At 38.5% G+C, this 13,146-nt stretch overlaps 1 protein-coding gene across 4 annotated transcripts in view; it reads left to right on the top strand.

Annotated features, from left to right (window-relative positions):
* The window catches only part of LAMA2 (laminin subunit alpha 2), a 620,981-nt gene that overhangs the window by 490,642 nt on the left and 117,193 nt on the right, over positions 1 to 13,146 (top strand). For all 4 annotated transcript variants that reach the window (XM_053904501.1, XM_053904500.1, XM_053904503.1 and 1 more), the window contains 4 exons: positions 3,151 to 3,313; positions 4,612 to 4,822; positions 11,593 to 11,709; positions 12,403 to 12,566. In XM_053904501.1, the coding sequence (XP_053760476.1) occupies positions 3,151 to 3,313; positions 4,612 to 4,822; positions 11,593 to 11,709; positions 12,403 to 12,566 (655 nt within the window). The remainder of the gene's footprint in view (positions 1 to 3,150; positions 3,314 to 4,611; positions 4,823 to 11,592; positions 11,710 to 12,402; positions 12,567 to 13,146) is intronic.

Genomic DNA, 13,146 nt, shown 5'->3' with positions numbered 1-13,146 from the left:
ATGAGTGATATATATATGTACATATACACATGTTATATATATGCTCTGACATATTAGGACTTAAGAAATGCTAGACACCTTCTTTCCTATTTCACAGGTCACAATTGTATTTGTCATTCATGATAAATTTACCCATCAGAAGATTTTTTTTTTTTTAGGCTCAGTGTGAAAAACAACTTTGTTTCTCCTGAAGAATTAATCTATTTGTATGTTGCAGATACTGTTTACTTCTTAAGTTATCCTTTATAATCCCTGGCTACTTTGGCTACTAAGATACTGTTAATATGTCTTCTGATTTACATTATTTTTTCTTTACCCCATTTCCTTTTATGAGAATTTTGTCTTGTTTTAAAGATACTTCAAAACTCCTTAAAATTCCCTTTGAAATAAAGTAGAAATAAGTAAATAAATTTAAGAGATATATTAATGTTAGTTATTTTCGATTCTGTTGAAAATGTACCAAACTGAGAGTGCATACCTTTGAAAAACAGACTGAATAACATCTTCACCTTTAGCTTAAAAATATTCAGAGAATTTCCAAATTCCACATGTAAAAGCAGTGAAGCAATCATATCTCTTCTATTAAAATAATGCTTCCTTTCTTAATACAGTATCATTTTGCTAAAGCAGCTGCTGTGCCTTAATAATTTCTTCTAGTTGCTTACATATTACTTTCACTTAAAAGAAATGATTCATGGTTCCAAAAGGTACAGCAATCTTTGTCTTTTCCTTTTCTCTCTCATTTTTCCAGCAAGTTCTTCCCTGGAGAAGTTTAACTTTGAGAATAGACCACAAGTGAGGTGTATCTCATATTTAATCCTTTACAGCCACCTAAGTCCAGAAGCTAAATTCAATCAAATTCCAAAAATATCTCGAATCAAAGCTCACTTATATATTCACTTAATAAAAGAAAAACAAAAACCTTTGTCAGGTTGAAAAGTGGAATTTATCTCTTTCATTAAAATAAAAAAAAATTGAATGCAAATGAGTCAGTGTTTAGTTACATAATGTAATTAGTTAAAATCAACATACAGACAGACATGCACTCAGACCAAAGGAGGAGATGCACCATAGGGAAAGGTCAATCTACTGTCTTCCTTGAAATGTAAGAAGTATAAACCTTACATTTAATCATTGGCATTCTGGCATATTTCTCACAAAGTCTGCTGGATGAAGGAACTTTCCAATTAATCAGTCCATGGTCACTGTGGTTCCTTCACAAACACAATAAAGCCTAGGTGATAACTTAGCAACAGTAGTGGTGGAATCTTGAGAAGTTTCCTTGGTGTATTTCAAAGTATGACTGTTAAGTAGTTGACCAAGAAAGAGCCACCCTCACTAACTTCTAGGAAAACAGCACATGTGCAATAATTTCTACCACAAGGCTAGGAATGACCATATTTGTTCTTTAAAGCACCTGACTTAAATTGTTCTACAGATTAAATCATGGCTTTCAGAATAAGGAGTTGACTGCAGCAACTTGCTAACCAAATCCATTTATCATGAAAAGAGAATTTGGGGGTGCCTGGGTGCCTCAATCAGTTAAGTGTCTGACTCTTAGTTTCAGCTCAGGTCATGATCTCACAGTTTGGTTCATGAGATCCAGCCTAGCGTCGGGCTCCACACTAATAGTACAGAGCTTGCTTGGGATTTTCTCTCTCACTACCTTTCTCTCTGCCCCTCCCCATCTCACATGCACACACACTCTCTCTTTCTCTCTCTCAAAATAAATAAATAAAAAATAAAAGAGAATTCAAAAGATGCATTTTGGAAGGATAAATAAAAGGTTAAAACTCAATTCCTTCTGCTAAACCATGATTTTCAAACTCTAGCATACATCTGAAGCCCCTAGAGGGCTTGTTAGAACATGGATTGCTGGTCCCTACCCTCAGAATTTTTAACTCCATAGATCTGGAACAGGGCCTGAGAATCTCTATTTCTAATAAGTTCCCAGGTGAGGCTGATGATGCTTGTTTGGAGACCACATTTCAGAACCACTGTCACACCCTTCATGGCTCATGTCACACCCTTCATGGCTGCTCTATTTGGCCTATGTGTACCTGTTTCAGGAACTCTGAATACTATCGTTAGAACTCTGAATACAGCTCCAACCAGTTTCAATAAGAAACATTTCTCCAAGAATATAAATGAATTTTCAGAATTCTTTATGTCCTAAATGCATCTTAAGATAGAGCATTGAATAGTAGAAAATGTCTCTTAGCCAACCCAGAGCCTCATTCTAGGGATGTTCACAGGTAATATTATAGAAATAAGGTTTGGCACACAAGAGTTTGAGAAAACCTCTCCTTTCAACTTGTTAAGTTAATGTGCCATAAAACACACTTCAAGAGAAGTTGGCCTAAAACTAACGGGTAGAACTGCATAAATGTTTCAACGCACCGGTTTTTCAAACTTTTATCCGACATAGAATTCTTTTTTTCAAATGAAATCTTGCCCAGAACACTAACCTATAAAATAGACACTTGACAGAATAGACATCATGTGTAGAATACCTGGAGCACCTAGGGAATCCTAAGATTCTGAACAGCACGGTTTGAACTTTATTTAAAGCTTAATAAACACAGACGCTTACAGTGGATGTTATTGCTAGAAGGTAGCTTTGAGCCCTAATCCGTAGCCCTTGTCCCAAGACCAGTGCTTCCTCCCTCATTCCTTCCACCAAATGAGCACAAAACTGTGCGGAAGTACAAGGGCAGGTTTGTTTTCAGAGATCTCCTCACTGATAGTTTTTCCCTACTCAGGATTTTAAAATGGACTGAATGTGATTGTGTCTTATCGGCCGTGCAGATTTTGTGCTTTCCTCTTCCAAAGGGAATGCTACATGTATCATTGCTTACCTCTTCCCTGGAGAGGGTTGGAACCATTTTTTTGTTTGCATTTTCTTCCTTGTGAACTAGAGACACCCTCCTTTAAGGACTGTGCCCCCCAAAAGAAATATAAAATGGAGAAATATGTCACCTTTCCCTTATTGGTATGGATTGTTATTAACTACCTCCCTGTTACCAGCAGGAACACTCATGGCAAACTACATTTCATTTGGAGATCCTGGGGAAGAGCAGACACTTGGTGCCATTTTTGCATGTGGCATTTTTGTTTACTAATTTACAAAATTTGTTTTACCCCCTGCAGCTGTAAATGAAAAAGCTGTGAGACTAAATGAAACTCTAGGAATTCAAGACCAGGACTTTGAGAGAAATTTGCAAGGGCTTCAGAAAGAGATTGATCAGATGATGACTGAATTGAGGAGGAAAAATCTTGATAAACAAAAGGAAGTTGCCGAAGATGAGTTAGTGTGAGTAGATACTCTGTTATTTTTTTACTTGATAAACTGAATTTTTCAAATGGTTGTTTACAATTTTCTAAAATTTTCATCACACTTATAAGTAGAAGATGCTATTTTATTTTCCACTTAGTAATAATTTGTCTTGCTCTAAAATTGATTAAAAGTATGTTTTTGCCTATGTTTAAATAATCAAATAAATGATCTTTTTTGGATTGCTGTCCCTTCCACAATTAGGCTAATGGACTTGCTTTATTAATTGCCTGTATTAGGGACTTCTAAACCATCAAAGGGGTTTTTTTGTGTGTGTTAATAAAAATATCTTTGGATAATTATGAATTTAGCAGCCCATTCTATACATTTTGTCATTTTAGGAAATGCTGAATAGAAGGGTCATCAAATAATAAATGCCTAATACCTTGAAATAAGGGCTGAAAATTTGAGGTTGGAAATAGCAATAGTGATTTTACTAATGCAAATGAACTCTGTGACCACACACTCAGGAAAAAAAAAATCATTGTTACATTTATAGTCAGCTAACTTCAAAGTGATGGTGTTATTAATATTTAAGTAATATATACTAAGCTAACAATATCAGCAACACCTGAGAACTTGTTAGACATACAAAGTATTAAACCCCACTGCAGACCTACTGAATCCAGAGGTCTGGGGATGGAGGCCAGCAGTCAGTTTTGACAGGCACTCCAGGAGATTATAATGGCTGTTAGTTTGAGAACTACTGTTTTCCAAGTAGTTTGCCTTTCATAAGGGCAATATTATCACTTTAGGAAAACCATTAAGTTAAATTCAGGAAACTCCCAGATCACTCAGTTGAAAGAAAAAGAAAAGTAGGTCAACATCATGATGCCATATTAGCATGTCAATAACACAGTTCTGCTAACAGTTTTTAACCAAATATATCAATGTTCATACCTTATATCCAAAGTAACAGAGAAAATGTACCACTATGGTGAATCAGGTGACTTTTTTTTTTTTTTTGTATGTGAAGCAAACCATAAAACTTACTTCATCAGTCAGATTATGAAAATAACATGAGACTCTTTCCAGTTGAAAATGCTATATTACTAATACATTTTAAATGCGTGTATGTTGTGTGCTTTCATATTAATTATAAATGGCCTTGCCACTTTTCAGGTACCCATTTTCATCTTGATTTAGTACACAGTCAATCTGCTTTAAATATCGTCTTATTTTCTATTGATTTAATACTAGCATTGCTATTTAATACCAATAAACCATGAGGCAGTGACAAGGGCTTATTGTCTGTTACTGGGCGGGGGTGACTGCAGGGCTGCAGAAGGCCTTCTGAAGAAGGTGAAGAAGTTCTTTGGAGAGTCCCGAGAGAAGAATGAAAAAGCAGAGAAGGATATCCGGGCGATACTGGCAGACAACAAAGATAAAGTGGATGCTGCTTGGGACCTGTTGAGAGAAGCCACCGATAAAATCAGAGAGGCTAATCGCTTATCTGCAGCAAATCAGAAAAACATGACTGCTTTGGAGGTGAGTCTTAGGGATTCTCATTTGAATCTATAGGGCTGGGTTGGATGGGGCGGGGATTGAACATAGCTGAAAAAGTCAAGTTGATGCACATTTACAGAAATCAAGAACAACTCTGAAAGGAGACTTCTAAAAGCAGATCAGGAAATAATCCTTTAAAAAAAATTAATGACTATATTTTTGAGAGAGAGAGAGAGCGTGCGCACACACAAGAACAAAGGTGAGCAGGGGAGGGACAGAGAGGGAAACAGAATCTGAAGCAGACTCCAGGCTCTGAGCTGTCAGCACAGACCCCAACATGGGATTCAAACTCGGAAACCATGAGATGATGACCTGAGCCAAAGTCAGACACTTAACTGACTGAGCCACCCAGGCACACCAGAAATGATCCTTTAAAAAAAAAAAAAAAATCAAGGACCATTGCCATAGACTCAAATAAAATTAGATAACAAAGTATTGAAGATTTTAAGGACAGTGTGATACAGTGGAAGGAACTTTTTCCTGGGAGTCAGGGGACCTTGATCTTAATGATGACTGTGTCACTAACTAGAAATACGCCTTGGGCAAGTCAGTTAAAGACTCTAAGCCTCAGTCTTCAAACTACACAATAAGTGCATTTTATGTGATTGCATCCAAGGTATCTTTGAGTACCAATCTCATGTGGTTTTGTAACCCATGCAATCTAATCCACAAACCATTGTTTAGATATCTAACTACCGAGGGTCACAAAAGTGCCAACTTATTTCCTAATGGAATCTGGGCAATTGAGAGTCCAGTGCTTGGGAAAGATTTTGGTTCCCTTTTCCTTTGCAATGTGTTCCATGCAAATGATATTTTAACAGGGACTAACATGAACATATCACGTCTGAGTTATATTTTTCCCTCTTTTTCCTCACCAACAAGAGATAATTTTCTCCTCAAGAAATGATGGGCACCTTCTGCCTTTTTTAGAGAGGTTATGAGGCTAGAACCAAAATTGATTTTTCCTTTTCTTCCTCCCTCCATCACTCAATGCCTTCCTTTTTCTTCCTTCCTTCCTCCCTTCCGTTCCTTCTTTATCTTTCTTAATACTTACCATGACAACTTGATCACTTTTCCCAGTAGTAAATTCAGCACGTATGATGGTGCAAACTGTATTAGGCATTTAAACAACAACTTCTCCCCAGAAACAAAACTTCCTTTGCTGTTTTCAAAGTATTTGACCCAACAGATCTGAAAACAGCGGCAGATCTCTTTCTCTTCTAGTGTATAATCTCACCTTCATTATAACTGAACACTCTCTGGCATATATGATGCTTTCAAAAATGTTTGTGGAATGGCAGTTGAATAAAACAAATCTGGATATTTTTTTCCATCTCATTTCTTTCCATTTTCCTTTAGAGTAAGAAGTAAGAGGATGAATTAATTTTTTTTTTTTTCTGGGATTCACCCTTGTCATGTTGATGGAAGATGGAGAAGGCTCACTTTTTTCCTAACTGAGGTATCTAATCTTAACCAATTTGGAGTCTACTGACATGCTGGGAATATTAAAGAAAAAGTGCCATCTTGTGAGGCAGGATGTCAGGCTATCGTCCTATCCCCAGTGCTGACATGATTCATCCTGCTCAGGGACACACCAGTGGTGTAACTTACCCAGAGGTGCACCTCTCCATTTTATGGCAACAGTTTAAGAAATTAAAATTACCTGTGTGGAAAGCATAATAAGCATTTGGGAAGTATTTCAAGAAGAGTTATAGTGGTGCAGTAAATGGTCCTTTCAGCTACTCCTTCCTTTTAGTGATGTTTAAAACCAGGAGCCATCATTCTTGGGCACCCCTAGAGATGCCTGGAGCTTATGTAGTCAGTATTGCGATTCTAAGTGGTCCTTTTTGTATTTTCATTTTATGTGTCATGCTTAACTAAAGGCTTGTTAAAAACTTACTGGAGTAAATAGATAAACTGATGAAATTAACATGAGTAAGGCACAGCTTACTTAAGATTGCCAGGGCTCATTAGGTTAATTACCAAGCTTCCTGCTACACCAACTGACTGAGAATCAACTGAACAGTTTGTTAAAACACAGGGTCCCTGAGCTCCTACCCAGAGTCTGAGTTGGTTAGTCTGGACTTGGCTTGGGGTTCATATTTTAAAACTCTCCCCAGATTAATCTGATGTGTATACTGGTTTGAGAACAACTGACACATTGTATCCGTTCAATTGAATAACGAGCTGTGTTTTATTTTATTTTTTGTAAATGCTTATTTATTTTTGAGAGAGAGAGACAGAGTGTGAGCAGGGGAGGAGCAGAGAGACAAAAAGGAGACACAGAATCTGAAGCAGGCTCCAGACTCCGAGTTGTCAGCACAGAGCCTTGATGCGGGTCTCGAACTCACGAACCATGAGATCATGACCTGAGCCAAGTCGGAGGCTTAACCGACTGAGCCACCCAGGTGCCCCATGAGCTGTGTTTTAAATAGACAAATTGTGCCTGTGCTCACAAAGAAGGTGCTATAATTAAGACACAACTCAATGTTATTTGTTTATTTTAAGGAGATAAGCATGTATTGTTTGTTAAAAACACTTACTAAGCCCCTACTAATTTCAAGAAATGTGCCAAACAAATGTCGATTAGATCAAACACTGGTCCTTATGGTGTGATCCTTGGAACAGCAACATCAGCATCAACTAGAAACTTGTTAAAAATACAAATTCTTGAGGTCTGCCCCAAATCTGTCAACTCAGAAACTGGGAGTGGCACCCAGCCACCTGTGTTTTAAAAATGCCTCCAGTGATTCAGATGTAGCCTTAGGTTTGAGAACCACTGAAGTAAAGAATAAAACACCATCTTTGATGATTTCAGGTGACTTGTGTTTAGTGGGAAGTACACACAAGTAAGTCACTTCATGCACTGCAGTAACATCATGAAACTAAACAAAGAGAGGGCATCTAAATCACCCCCTGGGTTAAGGAGGACTTCATAGAGGACATGATATGTGTGCTGAGTCCTGCATGATAAGCACAAGTGAGTCGAAGCAGAAAAGGAAGAATATTCCAGAAATAGGGAAAACCACAAGCAAGGACATGGAGAGGAAAAAGAAAATATAAAACATTTGGGAGAAAATTCACCAGTTTGATAGGATTGGAATGACGACTTCACGGGGACAAACAGGGGATGGAAAGCCAGAGAAGACAGGCGAGGTCCAGAACTTGAGTAATAAAAGACCAAGTACATTATGATCAAGTTAAGGAATTTGGGGTTTATCCTGGAAACTATCAGAAGCCACTGTAACATTGGAGTCATGGATTAAAGTTACATTTGGGGAAATTTGTGAGTGGTTCATATAAACTGGAGAGTTCATTTGGTATTAGGAAATCATGTAGTATAAGGCTTGGAAAATAGGCGGTGGTGATCTACAATGCCTTTCAGGCACCTACCTCAGCAAGGTGCTGTTGGTAACAGAGGTGTTTGAGACTGAATAGGAATGATTCCTGGCCTCGTAGAACTTAACATTCAGGCAGCTTCACAGTATATAATTCTGAGATTAATATAGGCTAGGAATATCAGCAAAAGAGTCACACGCACAAAAAATGATGGCATCCTCGCTGAGACTGAGAGAAATGATGGGGTCACATGAGCCCCAACACAGAGCTCTGGAAGTGCACGGTGGTGTTAGGAAACGTCAGAACAGTGAAGCTCACTGCCGAGCTACAGAAGTGTGTAGTAGAAGATAGCTCTGGAAACGGCATTTGGAGCTAGATCAGAGGGGCTCTGAATGCAAATTTCTGGAGAGCACAGGATCAGAGGGCACTTGCAGCGATGGAGAGAAGGCAGAGAGGACCGTGTGCGTGGGTCGCATCAAGGATGTGAGCAATTCAGTTACGCGAGGGAACATGTATTGAACAGTCTGTCCCTAAATCGACCATTAGGAAACTGCAAAAGGAAGGATTGCAAAGAAAGTAGTTAGTTGCTAGACAGAGAGGACGATAGCTTTTGCAGGCTCTTAAGCCTTCCACCTCACCCAAAAAGGTTTTAAATTTACAGAGCTCTGGAATGAATTAAGATCTAATTAGAAGTTAAAAGTAGAGATGCAATCAACTTTGATACATATAGACTGTTTTTATGGAATTTATATTATAGCGAGGGAGATAATCCCTAAGCCAATAAACAAGTATGTAATATAGACACAAAGTCTGGAGCATGGACTAGTATACATAATAAGTGATATGTTCAGCAATATCGCACCTGTAGTCAATATGTTGTGCTTCCCCAGTTGTACGTAGTTCAACAGGCTGTTCATTTCTGGCGTGGCGTCACCGATTTGCACTAAGTAACAGTGCTTTTTGCAACTCTCAGAAGGGGCAATCAAGATGGTTCAATCTATACAAAAAATACCATTATCTATGATTCTATGGTTTGTGGCCACCCTGTAGAATATAATTCAGATAAATGAGTGCTAAGAGGAGGACCAAAATGAAGTAATTATAATAGTTAACGATTACATTGTGTCTGCTGTGTGCCAGGCAGTGTTGTAAGTCAGTTCCTCTCAAATTTTACTGTGTAGATCACCTGGAGTTTTTGTTAAAGTACAGTTTCTGAGTTGGTAGTTCTTGAAAAGGCAATGAGATTATCTATTTCTAATACCTTTCCAGGTGATGCTGATGCTGCTGGTTAATGGCCCACATTTTGAGAAGCAAGGGACTAAGCCTTTTACCTGGGGCTACATAAATCACTCGCCCCTGTTTTTCATAGCTTGTGAGTGGGCAGAGCTAGGATCCCGACCCAGGCAGGCTATTCCCTGAATCTGGTTTGTAATTGCTGTGGTATATAGATAATAATTGGGATGACGATGGCGGCTGTTTTAGATAGGTGATCAGAGAAGTGACCAGAAACAGCGTGGGGGAGGAAACAAGGCAAAGAACTGAGCGAGAGCACATCAGGGAGGGAGGGAACTACAGCAGCAGAGAATTGGAACAAGACATAGGGACTGGCAGTGGACTTACATGGTTGGTGAAGAGAAGGGGGGAGAAAGGTATGAAATCAGTGCTATCCCAGTGCAAATAAGGCAAATGATTTCTATAATAAGAGTGACAGTCCTTTCATAGCTCAAGACCTAGGCTTCTTCATCAGGTAGACCAGGTTCAAACCTTACCTGCACAGGTAGTGTGACCTCGAGTAAATCACTTGTTCAAGTTCCTATTCTTTTAAAAGGTGATAAACACAGGACCTGTAGAGTTAGTGTAGAATTTACTGAGAAAATCCTATAAACTACCTGGCACATATTGAGACATAAATGAATATAAAACTAGCATTATTATCTATACAACAACATAAATGGCAGAGGTTTAAAATTGATGCAGTTAAATGCACAAGTGTTTGGGAGAATGAGTGAGATGTATAAAGAAAAAAAATATACACAAATGTTTGCTCCAAATAGAAAAATAACAATAGGTCTCTCTCGTCAATTTTATCCTTCTAGGCTAGGAATCAGTTTCATGTAGTTTTAAGACAAGCTATCAGCATCAAGGAAAAATGAGAGCTTGCTCTCTTTTCACGGAACAGCCCATTAAGTTTATTCTTCCATGTGTTCATTTCTCTTTTTTTGAAAAGCACTTTCCCTAAGTCCCCTTAAAAATCTCACTGCTTCCAATTTTTACAGAACTCCCATAGAATAAATCTGCTTATGTCTATGCTCACAGAATACTCCTTTGGCCCTGCATTCTGGAATGTAACGTCTAGTTCCAATGTAATTCAGGGTACGACCACATGTTCAGTAATACATATTCAGCACTTGCACTTACACAAGTTTAAAATGGGTATTGATCTTGCTTTAAAAATAGTTTCTAGGGACGGCGCCTGGGTGGTTCAGTCGGTTAAGCCTCTGACTTTGGCTCAGGTCATGATCTCACGGTTCTGAGCTCGAGCCCCACATGGGGCTCTGTGCTGACAGCTCAGAGCCTGGAGCCTGCTTCAGAGTCTGTGTGTGTGTCTCTCTCTGCCCCTCCCCCACTCATACTCTGTCTCTGTCTCTCTGTCTCTCTCTTAAGAATAAACATTGAGGTGCCTGGGTGGCTCAGTCAATTAAGTGTCTGACTTCGGCTTGGGTCATGATCTCACAGCTTGTGAGTTCAAGCCCCACATCAGGCTCTGTGCTGACAGCTCAGAGCCTGGAGCCTGCTTCAGATTCTGTGTCTCCCTCTCTCTCTCTGCCCCTCCCCTGCTCACATTCTGTCTCTCTCTCAAAAAATAAATAAACATTGAAAAAAAATTTTTAATAAATATTAAAAACAAGTTAATAGTTTTTAGGGGCACCTGGGTAGTTCAGTTGGTTGACTGTCTAACTCTTGATTTTGGCACAGGTCAGGATCCGAGGGTTGTGGGGTAGGATCCATGCTCAGCATGAAGCCTGCTTAAGATTCTCTCTCTCTTTCTCTCTCTCTACCCCTCTCCCCCACTCGTGCTCTCTCTCTCTTTCTCTCCCTCTAAAATAAAAAATAATCAAAAATTTTAAAACGTAGTCTTTAATTCCTCAGCTAACATCACATAACTTTTCTTCTCTCGGGTGACTTTCTCACACTGAGAGGAAGAAAGTACTTATATAGGGATTTAAATAAAATAACTCTCAAAGGACTGGCCAGGTAGTTTGTAGCATTCCCATCTGTTCTCATTGTCAACACGACGTGCCTTGTTCACAAAGCCTATGTTCAGGCAGCTCGAGGAAGTCAAGAAAGAATACAGGGTCGGATAGGGTTTCCTCCGAAGGGCATTTTGATGTTTTGTTCCTACTGTGCTACAGAAAAAGAAGGAAGCTATCGAAAATGGCAAACAACAAACTGAGAACACTTTAAAAGAAGGCAATGACATACTCAGTGAAGCCAACCGTCTTGCAGATGAAATCAACTCTGTCATAGATGTGAGTACTTGATAAAACCCAAAGGGAAAAGAAAATAATAATGATACAGGCTTTCATAAATAGTACACAATCAAAAAATCTCAGTAACATAAGCAAATCCTAATTTTTTTTCTTGTGGGTCTCAAATTGTTTTTGGACTATTCCATTATGCTTGTGCCTAGCTCTTGGCAACAGTGAAAACTTCACACTGTTCTCCCAACAGACATGAGAGGGTACTCATAAACACTCACACAAACCTGTATTTTTTCCCACAGTGATGAAGGGTATTTCTTATTCCTAGGATAGCCCTTAAAATCTGCTTCAATATTTATATAATGTTAGTTGAAAGAGAAATGTAAACTATTAGCAGACTTTTAATATCCTAATGCAGTAGACACTGCGGTATATGGTAATAGAAACACAGATGATCTAAAAGATCCTAATGACGACCACTTATGCATTTATACCTACAAAGTAGCATTTTCTTAGAAAAATATAGTTAGGTTATTCTTGGTGTAAATTGTCTTCATATATTTCCTAATCCCTCTTATTAAATAACAGCTTTTATTCTGTCCTCTCTTTTGGCTGTGTTAGTAAAATTGAAATTTCTTTTTAAAAAGTAAGTGTGTGGAATTGTATCTCCTAGAGAAATTAGTAACCGATTGGAGGCTTGTAGTCACATACTTAAAATGCCCTTTCTTCTCTACACATCAGTACGTTGAAGACATTCAAACTAAGTTGCCACCCATGTCTGAGGAGCTGAAAGATAAAATAGATGACCTCTCCCAGGAAATACAGGACAGAAACCTTGCTGAGAAGGTGTCCCAGGCTGAGAGCCATGCAGCTCAGTTGAATGACTCATCTGCTGTCCTTGATGGGTATGTCATTTGTTGTCGCAAATGCCTTTGTATCTTGACGCTTGTCCAAAAGTTGTGACTCGCAGAAATGGTAGAGAATCTCTTTGAAATCTTGATTTCTCTAATTATGAGCATACGAGCTACTCGGTCTTTCTGTGGAAAAGCCTAATTAGGAGGGTCTGGGCAAAGTTCCACTGAAGCAGCTTCAAAAGTCTGAGTTAAAAGTGGATTCAAATATGGCTTGGTAGGGAGTGAACATAGCCCTAGGCTATGCTAAGAAAAAATATTTTTTATTCTTTATTAGAGAGCACAGTGGTTGCCTTATTAGCATTTTAAATAATAATATGTAAATACACATTCCATTTCAAATTCTAGTTTTATATTTTTCATTAAATAAAAACTATTGTTAAAAGACTGGCTTTTGAAAATGTGGCCCCATACATAGTCTTTAAGTCTTTTTTTTTTTTTTTTTTTTTTTTTTTTCTGTTTCAAACTCCAGGGAGACACTACATAGTTCCCTTGTGTAATAGGCTAGGACTCTTATCTGGGTCAGAGGAGGGAGGGGCAAGTAACAAGGTGTGTTTGACCTATAAATAGCCTT

The sequence above is a fragment of the Panthera pardus genome, unplaced genomic scaffold (assembly GCF_024362965.1).
Source record: "Panthera pardus isolate Hobbes unplaced genomic scaffold, ASM2436296v1 HiC_scaffold_17, whole genome shotgun sequence".
Taxonomy (NCBI): domain Eukaryota; kingdom Metazoa; phylum Chordata; class Mammalia; order Carnivora; family Felidae; genus Panthera; species Panthera pardus.
The sequence above is the reverse complement of the archived record's forward strand: the minus strand, read 5'-3'. Positions and strand labels throughout refer to the sequence as shown.